This window comes from Gorilla gorilla, chromosome 3 (assembly GCF_029281585.2).
Source record: "Gorilla gorilla gorilla isolate KB3781 chromosome 3, NHGRI_mGorGor1-v2.1_pri, whole genome shotgun sequence".
NCBI lineage: Eukaryota > Metazoa > Chordata > Mammalia > Primates > Hominidae > Gorilla > Gorilla gorilla.
The window spans coordinates 164,237,765-164,259,343 of NC_073227.2; the positions used below are offsets into that span (position 1 = coordinate 164,237,765).

General features: G+C 35.8%; 1 protein-coding gene across 4 annotated transcripts in view; it reads left to right on the forward strand.

The window, feature by feature from the left end:
* Positions 1-21,237, forward strand: part of GAB1 (GRB2 associated binding protein 1) — a 136,964-nt gene extending 115,727 nt beyond the window's left edge. For 3 of the 4 annotated variants that reach the window (XM_004040428.5, XM_055384754.2, XM_055384755.2), the window contains 5 exons: positions 5,632-5,721; positions 7,340-7,433; positions 8,318-8,441; positions 14,053-14,175; positions 16,963-21,237. In XM_004040428.5, coding sequence (XP_004040476.1) covers positions 5,632-5,721; positions 7,340-7,433; positions 8,318-8,441; positions 14,053-14,175; positions 16,963-17,121 — 590 coding nt within the window. In that variant the 3' untranslated portion in view covers positions 17,122-21,237. The remainder of the gene's footprint in view (positions 1-5,631; positions 5,722-7,339; positions 7,434-8,317; positions 8,442-14,052; positions 14,176-16,962) is intronic. The other variant, XM_004040427.5, reaches the window with a different exon arrangement.
* The last annotated feature ends 342 nt before the right edge of the window (positions 21,238-21,579 follow it).

The window sequence follows — 21,579 nt, forward strand, 5'->3', positions numbered from 1 at the left end:
TACATTAAGACTAGCTTTACGTTTTGCCTTGACATCAGTGTTTGCACAGAAAGTTTTTATGCAGTTTGCAAGGCTATTTTCTTTCTTTTTCTTTTAGAGATGGTTTCTCACTATGTTGCCCAGGATGGTCTCAAACTCCTGGGCTCAAGTGATCCTCCTGCCTCGGCCTCCCACGGTGTTGGGATTACAGGCGTACCCACTGTGCCTGGCCTGCAATGCTGTTTTCTTTGGCATACTTGGGGACAATTCCTTATAATTAAAATTGTCTCATTTTTTTTGAAGGGCTTTAGCTTTTAAGAGTTTAGAAGTGTCCTCCTTCGTAAGAGAGCAAAGCAAAGGGAGGGTATGAATCATATGCTGCACGCTCTTCTAGATGGCATATATTTTCTAGTTAGCGTGTTTTCATTTTTTTCTTTTAAAAACCATTAAAATAAGTTACAGTGATGAGGTTACAGTATACAGCAGTATATTAGAAAAATATTAGACCAAGAATCCAAAAAGCCAGAATTCATTTCTGGTAATACTATTAACAACCACTCCCTCCCATTAAATGACATTGGGCAAATCCATTGACTTTTCTTCTCATGAATTTTCTTATTTTAAAATGTAAAATTAGATCATCTCTAATCGTACTCCAAATTAGGGAGCAGATCACATGATCAAGAGATTGATATTAACAACCCTCCTAAGGATTAAAGCACAGATAGAAATTTCCCCAGTAGTCAATGCTGTTCACTAAATTATGCTGCACTCTTTGTTCAAACCAAGTCTAGCAAAAGCCAAGTTGTAACTAACTGCCTTGGACTTAAACATTCAGGCTCACATGAGTTCTCTATTTATTCTCAGAATTTAAGAGTCACCAAAGTTGGTTTATTTTTGCCTTTGCTTTAGTATTCTTATTTCTTATTATCTATTTTCACACTTTTCTTCAGCAATCAGTAAAACATTGGCCTATTATATACAGGCAGTAAAGGAGGAGAAAAGGCTAAGACAGGCCTCCTTACACCTTGGACTTTTTTTCTCGTTTCTCTCCTCTTAAGTAATATAGGGCTATTCTTTGGGCATGATTTTCATTTCTGTCTGGAACATAAATGTCAAATTGAGTTCGGAAGCATAGAGAAATCAAGCTAACAAAATGCCTAAGTGACACAGTACAATTCAGTGCAACATTTCCACATTGTAGCTTCTGCCCTAAAATTAACCTTAAGCTTTGCACAGAGTAGAAAATACACGTAAATTTTATAAATGTATTTTTAAAAAGTTCAATATGATTATATCATATTGTTCTATTAAGAAAACCAAGGAATACCCTAGAAAAGGAGTACCCTTTTAGTACCCACCCCAGAAAAAAAGGTAATGAAGATGAAGAAGAACTCGAGTGAAAGGCTTACTGATTTCATGCATCTGCTTTTGGCTCATACGAGTCTCCTTGGAACATGTGACATCTTTAAAAATTACTTAATCCACATTGTCTTCATCATTACAATCACTTACATTTTATATATGTTTTCACTGTAACCAACAAGAAATTACTGGTCACGAAGGTAAACCCTTCAGAGAAATGTAACGATTTTACATCTCTGATGTTGGAAGCACTTAAAATTTAGTTGAGAGAACTTACTGTATACAAAACCAAAACAATACAAATACTCTTCTAAGAGTAACTATAGTAAAGATTGTAGGTTTGAAATAAGGATATGGGACTAAGAACATGAACCCTCTCTCTAGATTCACAGAATTTAAATTCTAGCTCTACCAGTCATCATCTGTGTGACTCTGGGCAAGTTACTTAAGTTCTATAAGCCCCCAACCAGCTTGGTAATAAAATTATTAAAATTTCTTTTAAATTGTACCTTCCTTACATGGTTGTTGGGAGGTTTTAGAGTGTCTAGTACCTAAGAACTCCTCAATAAATGTTCATGATTAAGTGTAATGGCATTTCTCTGGGCAGTCTTAGAGAATGTATTCTAACTTGAGCTTTCTGTAGAAATTAAAGTCACTGATTGATAAAGCAGTGATGGATATTGATAGTGAAAGAATGTAGAAAAGGGCTGAAATTTTAAAGATGTACATGAGAAATAGAGAACAGAATGGTCTAGCCAGAGCAGAGCACAATTCAAGAGAAGAATGTGTTGTAAACACATCCGTATTCTTATGGCATTTCCATATTCTCCATGACTTCCCCAAATAAGTCATATGTAGTCTGTGTTCTTGTCTGTAAAATCATTGCTATCTTGAAATGTAATTCATTGAATAGAACTTGAAAGTAGCTGGACACTATGTTGTACTTGTTGAACTCAGAATAAAAATATACAGATGAATCCTTAGCATTTTATTTGGGAAGCAAGAATTGCAATTTGAGATACACAGACCAAGTGGTCTTTGTTATGTCTGAATAACAAAGAGGAGGTTGGGAGTTTTATTAGAAAGAGAAATCTTAAGTATTGTTTTGAAAGAAAGCTCACTGGCACTAGAGAATTTCTTTGGAGCTGGCAAGATCTGATTGGTGAATGATGGTGGTAGGTAAAACCAGTTTTAGAGTCATGGCAAGTCATTTCAGCAGCTGCTAGGTAAAACCGGTCTTAGGGTTGCAGCAGGTTGTTTCAGCACCAGGGTTTGTGGAAATGTTAATTCTTCGATCAGTTGCTCTGTGTTGTGAGTGCTTTTTCCCCCAGCCCTCAACCCTAATTTAGTTGGCTACAACAAGAATGACCCAATTTGTATAATCAACTTTCACACACCTTTCTCACATAATGGGCCTTTAATGGCTGTTGTCTTTCTTCTGTCCTTTTCAGTTTGAAAATCATTCTCCTAGCTAGAGAAGACTAAAGCAAGATAGGAGCTGAGTTTCTCTCTCTCTTTTTTTTTTAATCTATTATGATTAGTTTTTCTTCCCAAACAGGTTTGTTCTTGCCTTGTTTCTTTTCCTCTAGGAATAGGTTTTAAAAGACCCTCCATGTAGTTTTTCATAGGCCGTGATCATTCTGGATTATAGTCATCACACCAGCATTCACACAGGCTCGGGTAACTTTCTCATTGACCTTGACTCCCTGCTCCTTCCATTTCAGTCCTTCCCATTTTAAAAGCTCTTTTTGTTGTCATATTGGGAAATCATTAGCATTTTGAGACCAAATGCAGATGCTTAAAGGGGATGGACTACATAACTCTGAGAATTTGTACCTAAGGATCCAGGATATGGTGTCATTACTAAGGGCTTTGGAGGTGGAAAATGGCATTGGTTTAGAGGAGAAACAATCAGTTTCAGCTTCAGAAGGATAATTGGAGATGACCTGTCAGGCAGTTGGAAGGTGGAACTAGAGAAAAAGTGAGAAACCATAACTCAGTAAGATTTAGCAGTCATGTGACCTTGATTATTTAACCACAAACTTAGATAAAGATACTGGGGTAGCAAAGCTGAGAAATGCAAAGAGTGACCACTGGGAGATAACTATGGTGAAAAAAATCAGGAGGGAGCTGGAGAGCTAATGAAAACGGATCTTTCAGACAAGGAGGAGTGCATCTCACATACTAGGTCAAGAGCAGCAAACCAAAAGAAGTTCTAAGAGCATTTTGTAATTAAACCTGATATCACTGGTGTGTCAGCTCTCTGTGGCATTCACGTAGATGTCCCCCCAAGCCACATCTGTAAATTCAGAGTAGTATCAACTATAGACATAAGTGTAGGAATGAGCACATTTCTTCCTTTCTCTACTTGGTTTCCTTAGTTTGTGACTGTGTAGCACAGAGTGCTGCAAGATCTCCAGCCGCAATGGAGAGTTCAAAACTGAACTCCAAGCAGCTCCAACATAGTATCCAGCTAAATTTCCTAAGATTCTCTATATCCCTAAAGGTCTGGAAAGGTAAGACAGTGTGGTATAGAACAGGAGTGCCACACCAGCAAGTGGCAGGCTAGAGGAAGTCTTAACTCTGCCTCCGGTTAAAGTGTAACCTGAACAAATCACTTAACCCCTTCTTTCTTTGGATGAATCTCATTCATAAAATGAAGAAACTAGATTTGTAAGGGCCTTTCACTCCAAAATAATCATATTATTTTAATACTAAGACTTACCTTCTGCCTCTTATTTTTTTTGAAGGGTAGCACACTATTTGGGGGAGTTTAAAAAGTTGTCATCGTAGCCGGGAGCGGTGGCTTATGCCTGTAATCCCAGCCCTTTGGGAGGCCAAGGCGGGTGGATCACAAGGTCAGGAGATCGAGACCATCCTGGCTAACACGGTGAAACCCATCTCTACTAAAAATACAAAAAATTAGCCAGGCGTGGTGGCAGGCACCTGTAGTCCCAGCTACTTGGGAGGCTGAGGCAGGAGAATGGCATGAACCTGGGAGGCAGAGCTTGCAGTGAGCCAAGATTGTGCCATTGCACTCTAGCCTGGGCGACTGAGAGAGACTCCGTCTCAAAAAAAAAAAAAAAAGAAGTTGTCATCTTCCTTTGCTTTAGAAAAGGGTCCTGCGGGTATGGGCCCTGGATTAGGGAATTTTAGGGGTAGGGAGTGGATCTTGCCCAAAATTTTAGTATTTACCTTTTAAACTCAAGCTGCCTCATTTCTGAATAAGTATTGTGTAACTTAGAAAATTGGTTAGGAAATTTTATTTTTTATAACTTCTACAGAATTATATTTTAAGAAACTTAGATTTCAATAGGTAAGGTGCTAGATATCAGCACTTAACCAGCAAATTCTGATTCTGCCACCTAATAGATGTCAACTCAACTTTGTAAATTCCAAGAAAAAAGAAAATTTAGTGCCACTAATAATGGAGTAGCTTAAATCAGTGGTTCAAATGATATTGCAGCTCTGGCATCCAGGCTTCTAATGGGAAGGATGCCCTTTCATAGGCTTTTCAGCAGCGCTTTTATGTGGCAGACATTAAGTGAAAGGAAGATGATGGTAACTGAATTTATGCTTTCAGAAATATACTTAATTAAACTGAAGCTAGGCAATCAGTAGAACCAGAATCTAAACATGTAATTCTTGCAAGATGAAGCCATTGGGCAACCAGTGAGTATCCAGAGGAAAGAAATGCTGGTCTTGTTTTGGTTTTAGATTAGTAAATATAGTAGTGGCCACTTGCTTCTGTAGAAGAGTCTTGTTCAGGAGGTGCAGGAATAGATTAAGGTTTTAAAAACATCTCTACCAAATTAGAAAAGTAATATTACAAGGACGTAGGCCTTCGGGCTTTCATAGAGACACCAGATTTGAAAGAAAAGAAAGATGTAATTGAGATCTGACTAGGGTATTCTACAAATTTTTTATTTGATCCAGTTTTCTAAGACATGTTAGAAGAAAAACTAACATGGCACGTATTTTCCCTCTGTTCCCCCAAATGAAGATAACAACTAACCAGGCTGGTTATCGCACTAAAATCCTGCCATCTTTTATACCTCCTTGCTGCTTACATTGTTGCATGTAAATTCCTCTTTTCCATTGTGCTGAGCATGAGCATGAATTTTATGTAACAAGACTGAAATATTCTCCACAACAAACTTTTGTTCATGCTTTTAGATGTAACATTTTTGCACAGGGCTCTGTTGCTTTTTTTTTTTTTTTTTACAGAATCCATTTTCCAATTAATAAATAACATTATATTAAGAGAGTCTTCTTTTTACCAATTAGGTCAAAGTCCTAAAATTTTAAGACTCAAACCCCATGGTTTAGAGCGAACTGATTCACAAACCATAGGTGACTTTGCTACAAGAAGAAAGGGTATGTACTTTAGCACCGCATGCTGTATGGGGCATTGGGAATTTATTTTGTAATGTTTTTTGTTTTTTTTCTGAAAATAAAGAAGAACCTTAAATACTACTGCTGTTGTAAATAAAACTTTCCTGCACATTATTTCTAAAGTGAATGCTTCCCATAATACACAATGAGTCTACTTACTCTGCCATTAACAACAGCATGTTAAATATTTGATAATATGTGATATTCAGACTTGTCCTTTTGCATTATTCTTTTAACTTTGTAGACAACATTTTATCCTTTCAGTTTGTGAACTGTTTGTGATTTTCTGTTGTCTTCTCTCTTTATGTATATGTGTTCTGTTCTGAGACAGAATAAAGAATCATTTCCATGGATTAATTGTGCCATTATTTAAAAACTGACAGCTAAACTGCTATTAGCCTTTGGGTGTCAAAAAGTAAAACATTAACAGTTAAAGAAATACTTTCACTCAGTGGAATATTCTGTATGTGTCTATTTTAAGAATATAGACAAGCAAAATGGTTTCAGCTCAAATTTAATAAGTTAATTTGGTCTTCATTATATGTGAGTTGACAAAATACTTATAAGCCTCAGTGTGTATGGTCCTTTAAAATGACCATTCATTTTATAGTGTAATGGTAACTATGCCATAACATACATGGACAAAGACTATAAATAAATCTCAAAGATGAAATTTTTTGTTAAGAGTGGCAGAATAAAACATAACTGAAATATTTACCTAACATGTTTAGCTAATCTCCTAAAATATCTAGTATTAAATAGTATTGTTTTAGTTCTTTTGCTCACTCCGTAAATTTCTGAAAAAATCTCAGTCTTGACTTTAAGAAAATGGCTAAGAACTCTGTGGTATATATTGGTTTAATTGTCTACTGCAATATGAGGTAAATAAAGATCACTTATAAATGAAAATTATTATTAGCATTTACTTAATTGTATATAATTTAGCAAGAGATTTGTTGCTTAAATTACACTAACAATTTGAAGTAAAATAATTATGGCCTTTTTTCAGAGCGGAGTTTGGATCTAAAGATACAAATATTGTTTCGTTTTGTTTGTTTCCAGACTGGGCATGAATTATTTTAAAAGATTCGAATATTTTTTGTTTGGGGTTTTAACAAAGTTGTGTTTTTAATAGTTTCTATGCATCATTTTATATATATAGTTATATACTCCAATATTGAAGAATAGGAATGATTTTACATAGATGATTAAATTTTCTTATTGAGTATGAAATTGGCGAAATAATTTATGAAATAATGAAACATATAAAGCAACCATAGAGGAACTGGGTCACATTACTCTTTCTTTATCTCATTTAGTTTATATTCATAAAATATGTACTTAGGCAACATGTTGTAATAGAGGTTTAGGCTTTGAGGTAACAATCATGAAACATCTGATTTAGCTTTTACCACTAATTACTTAGCTATGTAACCTTGGGCAAATCATGTAACATTCATGAACCTCATTTCACATGTGAAACTAGGTGGTCTTAGGTTTACTCTGGCTATCAAATATAAATAGAGTTACAGAGAGAGAATCTTGTTTGTTTTCCAAAGTTCTGTATACTAAAAATCTCTTTTTCTCTTTTTCTTTTCAGTCAAGCCAGCACCTTTAGAAATAAAACCTTTGCCAGAATGGGAAGAATTACAAGCCCCAGTTAGATCTCCCATCACTAGGAGTTTTGCTCGAGAGTAAGTCCTTTGTCTAAAATATGTAGTTTGTATGAATAATGTGACTATCTAGAATCGTTCATTATCATGGAAAATATCTGGAATAGTGGTTCTCAATGGATGATCTGAAGAGCCCCCTTTTTGGGGGTTCTGTGAAGTCAAAACCATTTTCATTAATATATTAAGATGTTATTTGCTGTATTTATTCTCCTTCTGAGGTACAGTGGAGTTTTCCAGAGGCTACATGATAAGCGATGATATCATTGTGACACCCAATAGAAATGTGTATTTGTGTATTACTTGTGTTTTAAAAATGTCTATTTTCATTTCTAATATGGCAAAATTAATAGATACAACTCATGTAAACAAAAATTTCTTGGGATTCTCAATAATTTTTAAGAGTGTAAAAGGTTTATGAAACCAAAAATTTCTGAGGACTACTAATCTTGAAAATATGGTAGCCTCTTGTGGAGATTATTTAACCGAGACTTATTTAAATGTATATAGGGAATTGAGAGGAATTTATGAAGTTACAAACCTATGTTGAACATGTTTTGTGTGTGTGTGTGTGTGTGTGTGTGTGTATAGTTTTTTAAAAAATAGAAATTCTTAAGTCTTCCATTTTATATCTGTAACTTTCTACTTATCACCGAGTCACTGGCAGTGGTTTTTTTGTTTTACACAAAATATTTTGCTGTCCAAAATACACTTTTATAATACAATTATAAATATTAGTTATGTGTTTGTGCACAAAAATTACATCATTATAAATGTGTACAATGAATGATTTTAAACATAAGGGAATATTTCTGAAAGAATGCAGACTGTCTCTCATTTTTATTTGGGGAATAATTTCAGATACTTTTGTCAAGGCTTATGTTTGTGATGATAATTTCTGTAATTAGCTCTTCCAGGTTTCCCATGTCCCCCCGACCAGATTCAGTGCATAGCACAACTTCAAGCAGTGACTCACACGACAGTGAAGAGAATTATGTTCCCATGAACCCAAACCTGTCCAGTGAAGACCCAGTATGTAAAGTTTTAACTTTTCCCTTTCTGAGCAGCCCTTTTCAGTCATTCAAGCTAGAACTGTTCTGTCTATAAATTTTATCCTCGTATCTTTATATACTTAAGAAAAAGCAGTAAAAGACAACTTTTAAAAAGCTTATTAAAAATAATGTCATAAACTCTAAAACCAATAAAAGGTGAAAGTAAACTGTAAATGAGTTAAAAAAAAAAAAGTTGCCTGGCACAGCAGCACAACCCTGTAGTTTCAGCTATTTGGGAGGCTGAGGTGGGAGGATCACTTGAGTCCTTGAGTCCAGCAGTTTGAGGCTAGCCTGCGCAACATGTCACCCTGTCTCTAATTAGAAAAAAAATTAAGTTCTCAGTTATATGTCATTTAAGAGATACTTGATTTTTGATACTCTTCAAGAAAATATACGGGCAGCATTTTATAATGCAATTCTCTAAGGCCATGTCACAGCACTCTAATGGTGAAATGGTCTTATAAGTAAGTAATATACCCTTAGATAGGTGTAAAGATTAAAGAAGACCTGTTATAAACATAACATGTTTGAGGTTGGCTATACTACCATAAAGCATGAGAATTTTCTAATGGTAGTGAGCATTTTGTTCCTCAGAAATCAGGTAGTTGCCAGAAAATACTTCAAATGTTTAAGAATACAAACCAATTTTAATTTTTAAAAATATTTTGCTTTAGCTTTTCCTTAAGTCAGATTTAATGTTTGCTTTGTTATTTGTATTTTAGTCGATAAGTATATCCATTAGGATTAAGTTCCCCTCTGAGTAAAAGAAAATAAATATTTGTGACTCAAGAGAGAAGTTTCTTTCTTTCTCATGGAAAAGTCTAGAGAGAGTCAATCCAAGGCTGTTGTGGCAGCTCTGTTTCCATAGAGTCTTCAGGGATTCAGACCTTTTCCAGCTCTCCAGTCTGCTTTCCTTGGGTGTGGCACATATGCTTATTGGACAAGATGATGCTCCAGCCAGCAGAGTCACATTCCAACTCCAGGTGGAGGAAAGAGAGAAAAAGAAGGGTACAGCTCAACTGCCTCATAAGGACAGTACCTCGAAACTGCTTTATAGAAACCATTAACCAGAACTCAGCCTGTATGGCCACACTTAGACACAAAGGAGCTAGAAAACATAGACTTAGATCCGAGGAACAGTGGGCCCACCTAAAAATCCCATGCATATGGGAGAGGGGAGAGCAGGTATTGAGGGACAATCAGACCATATCTTCCAGGATAAGCAAATACCTGATGTCAAAATTTAGAATGAGTAACACTTTAGTGGCCCTATATTATTTAAAACAGCCCTATTTAGAGGTATAAAATATAAAGCCCAATTCTGTCAATGAATTGGTTTTTCATCCTTAATAGACTTTAGGCAGAACCAGCTTTCTTAAAGCTATATATTGTCAGGAAACATAATTCAGTGATATGAAAAACTTGATTTTGTGCTTAAATTAATTAACTTTAAAATATTACCAAATTTAGCCAGGCACAGTGGCATGTGCCTGTAGTCCCAGCTACTCAGGAGGCTGAAGCAGGAGGATCTCTTGAGCCTAGTTCACACCTAGCCTGGGCAACATAGCGAGACCTCGTCTATAAAAATTTTTAAATATCAAATTTATAAAGTATTCAAAAATAATATAATATATCAATAATGTTTCCACTGATTTTTCAAGGCAGGGCAATTTTTATAGACTTTTGCTTTTGTATTCACTATTTTTCAATTTGAGTGGAGTTCTATTATTATTATTTAAGTTAATTAGTTTTCCTCAGTATAGTAAGTTGACTCTAGTAAAACTCTAAATCCTAAATTCTCAGTCAGAGTAGATATTGTCACCTATTTTCAACTTTGGGTAGTTGAGTGAACTGTTTTCTTATCATAAAGTAATTAGAGTATTTTGTGAGGTACTAAAGAGTGTGTCTTTTTGCCCAAAATAGTAAATAGCCATAAAAATTTTGGAAAGTCCCATATAATAGGAAAGTTTAAAAATGTGATTTGTCATGGGTGTTAGATGAAGGGAAAAGATGAAAAAGAAGAGCATTACAATCAGAAATCAAAGGAAATCAAAATACAATTTTTTTTTTTTTTATACCTAATGACAGTAAGCCAGAAAGGTGCTTTTACTTGCCACCAGTAGAGGTGTCTAAATAAACACAATGTGGTGAATTTCTTTTTTTTTTTATTTGGAGACAGATTCTCTTTCTGTCACCTAGGTTGGAATGCAGTAGCGCGATCTCAACTCACTGCAGCCTCCACCTCCTGGGTTTCAAATGATTCTCCTGACTCAGCCTCCCGAGTAGCTGGGATTACAGGTTTGCGCCACCACACGCGACTAATTTTTGTGTTTTTGGTAGACACAGGGTTTCATCATGTTGCGCAGGATGGTCTCAAACTCCTGGCCTCAAATGATCTGCCTGCCTTGGCTTCCCAGAGTGCCGGGATTACAGGCGTGAGCCACTGCACCTGGCCTGTGATGAATTTCTGAAGTACTTAGGTCCTATGTATTAGAAAAAAGCAAAAATGACCCAGGAGGACATACCTGTCTACCAAGTACAATAGAAAAGTCAACAATGCCAATTCCATCTCCTCATGCTGCCAAATACAAGGACTCATCATAGTCCATTCAACTCTCCCTTAGAAAAGAATATGAGAATTATAGCAATATTTAACAAACTTCTTTAATTTTGGATCAAAAATCATGCATTATCAAGTGAATTCTGAATGTGACACCTGAAATTCAAATGATGGTAAACCATAACTAAAGGCGTACATACTGTTATGTGATAATAACAACAAAAATATGTTAAATGATTTTACATAATTTTTAAAGAATTTTTTAAAAATCTAGGCCGGGCATGGTGGCTCACACCTGTAATCCCAGCACTTTAAGGAGGCCGAGGCGGGCAGATCACCTGAGGTCAGTAGTGCGAGACCAGCCTGGCCAACATGGATAAACCCCGTCTCTATTAAAAATACAAAAATTAGCTGGGCATGGTGGCAGGCGCCTGTAATCCCAGTTACTCGGGAGGCTGAAGCAGGAGAACTGCTTGAGCCCAGGAGACAGAGATTGCAGTGAGCCGAGATCAAGCCACTGCCTGCAGCCCAGGCAACAAAGCAAGATTCCATCTCAAAAAAAAAAAAAAAAATCTCACACTACTGGTTTGTTATTTAATTCAAAGAACACTTATAATACCTTATAGAATCTTAGAGTTTCTCTAAACTGTTTTGGGAAAATACTGGGTGAAAGGCTAGAATACAGACAGGCTGTTCCAGTGGAGATTAAATCAAGTGCAAATAGACTTCCTTGTAGACACACAAATGTTAACCATACTTAAAGATGGAAAAACATTCAGTTCTAGTAATAACAGACATAAAATAGGTTAACTAGCCACCCTGAGAAATTCTGTTTAGGAGCAACTTATTGGTATTATGCATGCAGGTCTTATGAATTTATGCATTTCTTTTATAGCCTTGTAATACTGTGAACAGTTCTAGATATTTCTAATCAGAGAAATGGAGGGTATGGGTCTTTCATTGATCACATTTGAATATAGAATTTTTCACACACTCATGGCTGATTTTATGTGACAATGATATATAGAGTCATTCAGATAAAAAATTTCATGATGATTTCAGTTTCTCCATGAATTAGAAAGAAGAGAGGGATTGCTATTTATATTGAGGACCAAAACTTGCTTATATTTTTTGTGCTCTACATGTTATTTTTGATTTTTTGATTTTTTAATTTTTTCAGACAGAGTTTCCCTCTGTTGCCCAGGCTGGAGTGCAGTGGTGCGATCTTGGCTCACTGCAACCTCCGCCTCCGGGTTCAAGCGATTATCCTGCCTCAGCCTCCCAAGTAGCTGGGATTACAGGTGCCCACCACCACACCTGGCTAGTTTTTGTAGTTTTTAGTAGAGACGGGGTTTCACCATGTTGGCCAGGCTGGTCTCAAACTCCTGACCTCAGGTGGTCCGCCCGCCTCAGCCTCCCAAAGTGCTGGGATTACAGGCCTGAGCCACCGCGCCTAGCCATTTTATATATTTTTTTAATGTTTTATTTGTAGTAATTGATAAATTTGGTTTAAAAAATCTGTTTCTTCAAATAGGAACATTACATTTAGTTGTACAGGTTGTTTACTGAATAAACATACTGCATACCTGATTATATGAAATTCAGGCTATGCGCTGCTCACCAAGCTGCAGTCGCCCACAGCACAGAGCTGTCTCACCCCAGTGCAAGAAGCACCTTTTAATAATTTGTAAAAAGGTTCCATACCAGCTATTAGCAGCCCTGCTACGAAATGAGGGAATAGTCTCAATATTTTCCTAGAAGTATCCTTTCCCTAAGGCATGGTTTTTTCTGTTTAACCTAAGCAAAAAGAAATGAAGTAGCAATATAAAAAGAATCGACAGAACCACCAGATGTATGCAGTTTTCAAATTGTTTTATTCATCATAACATGTATAAATTTTTAACTTTGTTAAATCATTATGATTTTCTTCAAAAGTATGAGATAATATATGAACATTAATATCAACAGTGCACAAGGATGAAAATCCCTAATGAGAAATACACAGTCTTGCGTATGAGAAGCCAAGAACATTTCTAGATGGGGTTAAAAGGAGTAAGGCATGGAAACAAGTCACTTGTTTGAGCACATGTATAAGAGAACCCTGTTGTAATTAGAGTGGAGGGAATATATAGGGACTTAGGTTCATGCCAGCTTTTCCTTTCTATTTAGCATTGATCTTCAAGTGCCTATTTTTCATTTTTCTGCCTCAAGTTTTTGTTCCTGTTGTTTATCGCTGTCATCTATCTTCCTACCTTCTTTCCCTTTTTTTAGAGAGTAGTCCTACTGTACAAATCATCTGAAATGGTTATTTACAAATTCCAGAGTTGTCTTCACTCTGCTCTCTTTAAAATCTTAGCACTATTTTTGTCCAAAATTTTAATTCTTTTTAAACCCACGAGTTAGTAGTATTATTGCTCTTATTATATAAACTATGCTTATTTACGTTTTTCTGCATGTTTAGCGGCTTCTTTATCATTTCTTGTATTTCAGGCCTTCCTTAGGTAGTAATTTTCCTTCTCTCTTAAATACGTTCCTTAGAATGTATGCCTTTCAGGAAGGAAAAGATCAGACTAAGGAAATTAAGTGGTAAATAATCCAGATGATTGAAACAAAATAGACTTAGCCAATGGAGTCAAACAAATTTTAGTGTGAAAGCCTTTAGATAAAACGTAGAAAGTTTTTTTTTAATTTAATTTGAAAGCAAGGAATATAAAGATCCTGTAAAGCATAATTGAGTACAGATATAATTTTAATAATGTTCAAGTTGGGCTATCATAGCTAACTATCTCTTGATGTCTCAATCTTAGTGTGAACCAAGTTGAAGTTTTGAAACTACGTTTAGCTTGCTCTAAGCTAGGCTTTAATCAGTTTTTTAAATATTACTTATTTTCTTTCTATCCTAAAAGGTTGTTTAACTTTTTAAGCTATGTCCTCTTGAAAGCAAATATTTAGGCTTCCGTAGATGTCCAACAGTATGAGTGGTATGTCTGGTGAATGTCTGACCATTGATTTTGTTGTCTAATTCTTTCAGAATCTCTTTGGCAGTAACAGTCTTGATGGAGGAAGCAGCCCTATGATCAAGCCCAAAGGAGACAAACAGGTGGAATACCTAGATCTCGACTTAGATTCTGGGAAATCCACACCACCACGTAAGGTGAGTGACATGTGACATGCCTCTTCTTTGTATACAGTTAGTTCACACTTCAAACCTGAAGAATTATTTCCTTTGGGATAATTTTATTAAGTTATGTTTAATATAAATTTAGTCTGGTCTGCTACTTGATGCTATCTCATAAACCACAAACAACATAGTTATGGAGACTGATTATTTTTTCCTTTCTGATGGCTAGAAATTTTATACTTCCTACTCTTTTAGTGGTTACCATTGAAATAGTTATTTAACAAATTCTTTTTTTTTTTTTTTTGAGACAGAGTCTTGCTCTGTTGCCCAGGCTGGAGTGCAGTAGTGTGATCTTGGCTCACTGCAACATCCGCTTCCCAGGTCCAAATGATTCTCCTGCCTCAGCCTCCCAAATAGCTGGGATTACAGATGCGCGCCACCACTCCTGGCTAATTTTTGTATTTTTAGTAGAGACACGGTTTCACCATGTTGGCCAGAATGGTCTTGATCTCCTGACCTCAAGTGATCCACCCACCTCGGCCCTCCAAAAGTGCGGGGATTACAGGCAGGAGCCACTGCATCTGGCTGTTATTTAATGAATTCTAAAGTTAACCAGTCTAGTGTCTTTACTCTCCTTAAAATGCTCAAATTCTGTGCTAACTTTGTCCAAAATTTTAATGTTGTCTTTTTGTTAAACCCACTAATTAGACAGTATTATTACTGCTCTTATTATATAACAATGTTTATTTACATTTTCCTACATGTTTACCAGCTTCTTTGTCATTCCTTCCTATTTCTCAGACCTTCCTTCTGCAATAATTTTCCCTCCGCCTGAAATATACCCTTTAGAAGTGCCTTTAGTGGAGGTCATTGGTAGTAATTTTTTTCAGTTTTTGTATAACTTAAATGTCTTTATTTTGCCTTCACTCTTGGAAACACAGTTTTCTTGAGTTTACAGTTCTTGATCAACAATAATTTTCTCTCAGCCCATGGAAGATACTATCCCACTACTGTCTTGCTTCTATTCCTATGGAAAAATTGCTGTCAGTCTAATTGTAATTCCCTTGTAGATAATGTCTTTTCTGACTGGATGAGTTTAAGGTCATTTCTATATCTTTGGTATTCTACAGGTTCACTACAATACGTCTAGACATAGATTCCTTTTTATTTATCTTGCTTAGAAGTGCTGCCTTCTTTTTGGATTCATATTTTTTATCAATTCTGGGAAAGTCTCAGTCACTATTCAAATATTGCTTTTCCATTTCTAAAATGAAATTCTGTTTGGGTCTTTATCAAATATGTCTGGCCAATTTACTGGCTCCTTTTTCGATATCTGAAGTCCTTGGAGGTCTGAATCTGTGTATATTGTTTCTCCTATCTCACACTCTCTACAGTTTGTTTCTTTGTGTGTTTTATATATTTTTATTGCAACCTCATTTTGTTGAACATATCTTCTGAGGACCTAAATTTCTTCCCTAAACTATTTGTATTTGCTTCTGCTAGGAACCAGGAGGTGCTACCATCCTAGGACCACATCAGTTCCCTTCAGGGGTCCCTAGCTTGATGGGATATTCTCAGTTTCAGCATCACCTCCAATGCAGGGCCTCCTGATTGCATTTTTGAGATTGACATTCATCCTAAAGCCAACACCACGTTTACCATTTAGAAGCTCACCACTCCCTCTACTTCTCTTATACCTTAGACATTTCACTTTCTAGTGAGCACAGCAGTGCATTGATAATTTTATTTAAGTATCTATATCTTGTTGAATTTTAGGAATGAGAAGGCATCAGCTTATGTAGTTTGTCATTCTTGAAGTATAACTTTTCCAAAAACATTTCTTGTTAGCTCTCAAAGTAAACATTGATTCATGTTCTCAGAGCTTGAGAGAAAGTCAAGCTTAAGTTGACAGGAGAATCAAGTTGTCTGTGTTAAGATGAAACAGGCATCTGCTGTCCCTATTTTTTATGAATTTCATCTGTCATGGAAGCATTAGTTTGAATTCTTTTTTCTTTTTTTTGAGACGGAGTCTTGCTCTGTTGCCCAGGCTGCAGTGCAGTGGCACGATCTTGGCTCACTGCAACCTCTGCCATGCGGGTTCAAGCCATTCTCCTGCCTCAGCCTCCCAAGTAGCTGGGATTACAGGCGCGTGCCACCATGTCAGGCTAATTTTTGTATTTTTAGTAGAGATGGGATTTCAGCATCTTGGCCAGGCTGGTCTTGAACTCCTGACCTCGTGATCCACCCATCTTGGCTTCCTAAAGTGCTGGGATTACAGGCGTGAGCCACTGCGCCCAGCTTTGAATTCTTAAATATAATAATTTTAAATTTAAGGCAAAAATAGTATATAGTTAGGAGAGAGACATTTTTAAATTGAGGTAGTTGATGTTATTTTTTGTGTATGACCCAGAAAAATTTTAAGAGTATTCATGGCCGGGCATGGTGGCTCACGCCTGTAATCCCAGCACTTTGGGAGGCCGAGGCGGGTGGATCTTGAGGTCAGGAGTTCGAGACCAGCGTGACCAATATGCTGAAACCACATCTCTACTAAAAATACAAAATTAGCCAGGCATGGTGGCACATGCCTGTAATCCCAGCTACTCAGGAGGCTGAGACAGGAGAATTGCTTGAACCCAGGAGGCGGAGGTTGCAGTGAGCTGAGATCGCACCACTGCACTCCATCCTGGGCAACAAGAGCAAAACTCCTTCTCCAAAAAAAAAAAAGTATTCACAGTGCATGTGTTTTGTGTTTTAAGACTGAGTTGTACTCAGGAACACTCCTTTATATGTTGGACTTTTTGCTTTTTCTTTGTGTTTTAGCAAAAGAGCAGTGGCTCAGGCAGCAGTGTAGCAGATGAGAGAGTGGATTATGTTGTTGTTGACCAACAGAAGACCTTGGCTCTAAAGAGTACCCGGGAAGCCTGGACAGATGGGAGACAGTCCACAGAATCAGAAACGCCAACAAAGAGTGTGAAATGAAAATATTGCCTTGCCATTTCTGAACAAAAGAAAACTGAATTGTAAAGATAAATCCCTTTTGAAGAATGACTTGACACTTCCACTCTAGGTAGATCCTCAAATGAGTAGAGTTGAAGTCAAAGGACCTTTCTGACATAATCAAGCAATTTAGACTTAAGTGGTGCTTTGTGGTATCTGAACAATTCATAACATGTAAATAATGTGGGAAAATAGTATTGTTTAGCTCCCAGAGAAACATTTGTTCCATAGTTAACACACTCGTAGTATTACTGTATTTATGCACTTTTTCATCTAAAACATTGTTCTGGGTATTCCCAATGTACCTTACCATAATTCCTTTGGGAGTTCTTGTTTTTTGTCACACTACTTTATATAACAATACTAAGTCAACTAAGCTACTTTTAGATTTGGAAATTGCTGTTTAAACTACAGTCTAACAACATTAAAATGAGAGGTAGATTCACAAGTTAGCTTTCTACCTGAAGCTTCAGGTGATAACCATTAGCTTATACTTGGACTCATCATTTGTTGCCTTCCAAAATGCTGAGGATAATGTATGTACTGGTGTCAGGACCTAGTTCTCTGGTTAATGTACATTTAGTTTTTAATGGTGGAACTTTGTTATATTTTGTTAATTACAGTGTTTTTGGTTCATTGAGTGAAGATTCTGCCGGGTGGGATCTTGCGCCTTTGAAAGACTGAATAATTACACTACCAAGTAAGCCTGCAAATCGTTGATGGCATGCAGTGATGATGTGCTCTTACACTTCTTAACATGTATTAAGTGTTATTTGCAAAAGGTAGATTATGTAACCAATCAGGTACGTACCAGGCAGTGATGTGCTAATACACTGATCAGGTTTAGACAATGAGCTTTGGTTGTGTTCTTGTTAGTTAATATTGGTTTTCAGTTTGGAATTAATAAAGCAGTTGACATTCACTGTTAGTTACAGCAACATACTGTGATTTTTAATTAGATAGTAATTCAGATTTATTACTCTATGAAATTCTGTCTTTTGACACCATAGTGCCCTTTCTATGATTTTTTTTTACTTAATATTCTTCTTGGCCTTATATTTAATTCCCTATGCAATTAATATTTTATATCTGCATTTTTTTAAAAAAATAGATGTTATATAAGTGATTCTCATATGTAGCACCTGTTGCTTTTCCACTGAAAGAATTATGGATTTTGTACTGTGATTTATATTCACTGCCCCAATTCAAGAAATATTGGAGCCTTGCTACAATGTGAAATGTTATAGTCATGGACTCCTTCCAGCCAGATTTCTGAGAACACCAGAGGGATGGTATAATTCTGTCTCACCTATAACATGGTCCTGTGACATAGATATTAAGACCACAAGTTGTAGTGAGGCTACAATTATATTCGTCTGTCTTGGCTTTGCAACATAATTTAGAAAGCACGTATAGTTGTTTTTTAACCAAGTTACATACAATCTCATGTACTGATTTGAGACTTATAACAATTTTTGGACGGGGCATAGAGAAAGGAGTGCCCACAGTTGAGGCATGACCCCCTCCATTCAGACCTCTAACTGTTGCCTGAGTACACAGATGTGCCCTGATTTCTGGCCCATTGGCCATAGTACTGTGCCTAATCAATGTAATAGGTTTATTTTCCCAATCCTCAAACTAAAAATGTTCATAACAAGATGAATTGTAGACTAGTAATATTTGATGCTTTTAAATATTTGCTTCTTTTTAAACAAAAACTAAAACCCAGAAGTGAATTTTTAGGTGGATTTTTAAATAAAAAAGATTGATTGAGTTTGGTGTGCAAGCTGTTTTATAATGAAACCACAAAATGAAATCTAAAATCACTGAAATGTGCCTAAACTATCAAAACACACGATACAGCTAATGTGTAAAGATGCTAAATTCTGTTACTTGGAGGATGAATATATTTAAGATTTAAAACACAATAATAAATACATGATTAATTCAAAAATAAAAATCTTTACAGCTGCCTATCAGAAGGGTCTAAAGCCCTTAATGAATGTTTTTAGTCTAACTTATCATTAACTTTTTACAAGTCACCATATTTGAAGATCTGTAGCACTCTGATTTTCAGAAAATTTTTCATTCTGAATAATTTAAAAATGGTGATGTATTAGAAAGGCAGTTTGCTTTAGAAAACTAAATCACATTGAACATTGTATTAGAGAATTAAATGAAAAGTTTCTTACAGAGCAGTATTTTCCAAGCATTTTTAGCACTAGAATCTTTTTAGATGAAATTTTATGTATAACCCCAATACATAAAGCCTGAAAACTCAATTTTATCAATATAAATGTATTTTGGGTTCACATTTATGCTTATTCATTTTGGCTCATTACTAAGCATAATAAGATTCTGAGATATTTCTGAATAACACAAATGTGGAGTTATACATAGTTGATGAAACCAGCAGCCAATTTATAGCTATGCCCTGTTTTATTTGTATACTATCAAGAAAATTTTGATTCACACAAATGTAAGCAAAAATAATAGGTTTTAAACATACATCTCAGGAAATTCTTTAATTAGAGATAGCTAAAGTTATTCAAGGTCTATACAAAAATAAATTATCCTGGTAGTGGAAGTTAATACATAAGCAGTCTCCAGTGTGGTAAAGTAGGGTATGTAACACATCAGAATATGCGTTTTTATTAGGTTTTAAAATATGCACGTGTAAAAACTAAATTTGAATCAAACCCTTTTAACTCACCTCCAAGAAGCTAGACTTTGGCCAGGAATGGGCTAAAAACCACTGGTTAACGATGTGACAGTTATGATCTTGGAGACTGGAAATCTTTCTTCCACATTAGAGTTCTTTACCTTAATTCCTTATTCTGAAAAATTGTAAGATTTTATGAAGGTTTGAACACCAAAGCACAGTTCTGCTTTCAAAAATTAAAATTCAAACTTGAAAAAGCTGTTTAACCCATGGAAGATATCATTTAGTAAGATGTAGAAGATTTTTTAAATCTACACTTCAGTTTATACATCTTTATCATTATCAATACTATATAAGTTACTGTGAGCATTTTAGAGAATTCCATAAAGGTACTATGAGTGTGTCTGTATGTGTGTGTATATATAGCATTGTATTTAATCATAGACTAAATTTAATTTGATATAGAAATACTACTTTACTTGTACATTAAGGTCATAATTTCTGCTGGACGCTTTTATATTTAATTAATGGGGATTATAGTCTTCCTTCATAAATGCATTTAAACCTGAAATTGAACACCAGTGTTTTTCTTTTTCTACTTATGGGAAGTTGTCTGCTTCCCCCTTTACAGAAAACAGTATTTTTATATTTTGTTAAAATATTAACTACTTTATGCCTACACACTATGCTGTAGATACTGATCATAATTCTTGGGTGTTCACAAACACTCCTAGTGCCTCTTTTTTGGCCCGTTGAAAGTGTTGATATTACTACTTTCACTACAGAGCCTTTGGCCCTCTAATAATGCTGAGGTGGGCTGATCCTTACCATTTCTGTCTTCGGGTCATTCTGGTAGGTCTTCTCCTCCACTGTCAGGTAAGCAATCAGGTCCGTGACAGGGATTGGACATATGAACAAATTAAGTGGATACACACAGTGAGAAAGATACATGCATTCTATGGTAACAACTACTGTCAATAACATCTGATGTTACATGCACATTTATATATATATAATTTTAAAAACGGAACTATGAGAAGCCATGGTATAAATGAATATTGTAGACATCATGGACTTGATATGATAGAAATCAATTGTCAGCTTGAGAAAGTTGTTTTTAGTCTGTCTAAATAGTTCATGCATTACTACAGTTAAAAATAGTTTCGTTTGTCTTCTATAGACTTAATTTTATTCCGGTTCAGTATAATCTCTGTTAACAGAGTTTCAGCAAACTGATTGGTCAAGGTATTAACATACCTTCTACTTCCTTTACTTAAAAAGATGTGGTTTTATGTAAGTTCTTGATTACTGATGATCATCCCAAATTTTGACAACAAAATCGTATGTATGAATTTATTTCTCCCCTCTTGCTTATCATCTTTTGTAAAGGTCCCATTGTAGATCTTTTCTGCTGCGAAATAAAACTTTTCAAACAATTTGGTTTCAAGACCTTAAATAGACAAGTTGGGTACTAAGATTGTGAACTGATAAGGACATATAAATTTATATTTCCAGCCCTTCCTTAGAGTCTTTGTCTGCATCAAAAACCCAATTCTGCCATTAACTGTGCTTCCCAGTCCCACCTGTATATGTCACTCATTTTCTGCAACAAAGATCTCACTAAATCATGTTGAAACGCAAGTCATGATCCTCTCTAAGTAAATAGAAAAAGCTCCCTGGAAAAACTCTGTTGCCACATGCACGTGCCCTGTTACTCCTCCAGCCAGCCAGTGCTGCCAGCATTTTATTGAGTAAAAGTCCAAATAAATAAGGGCCTG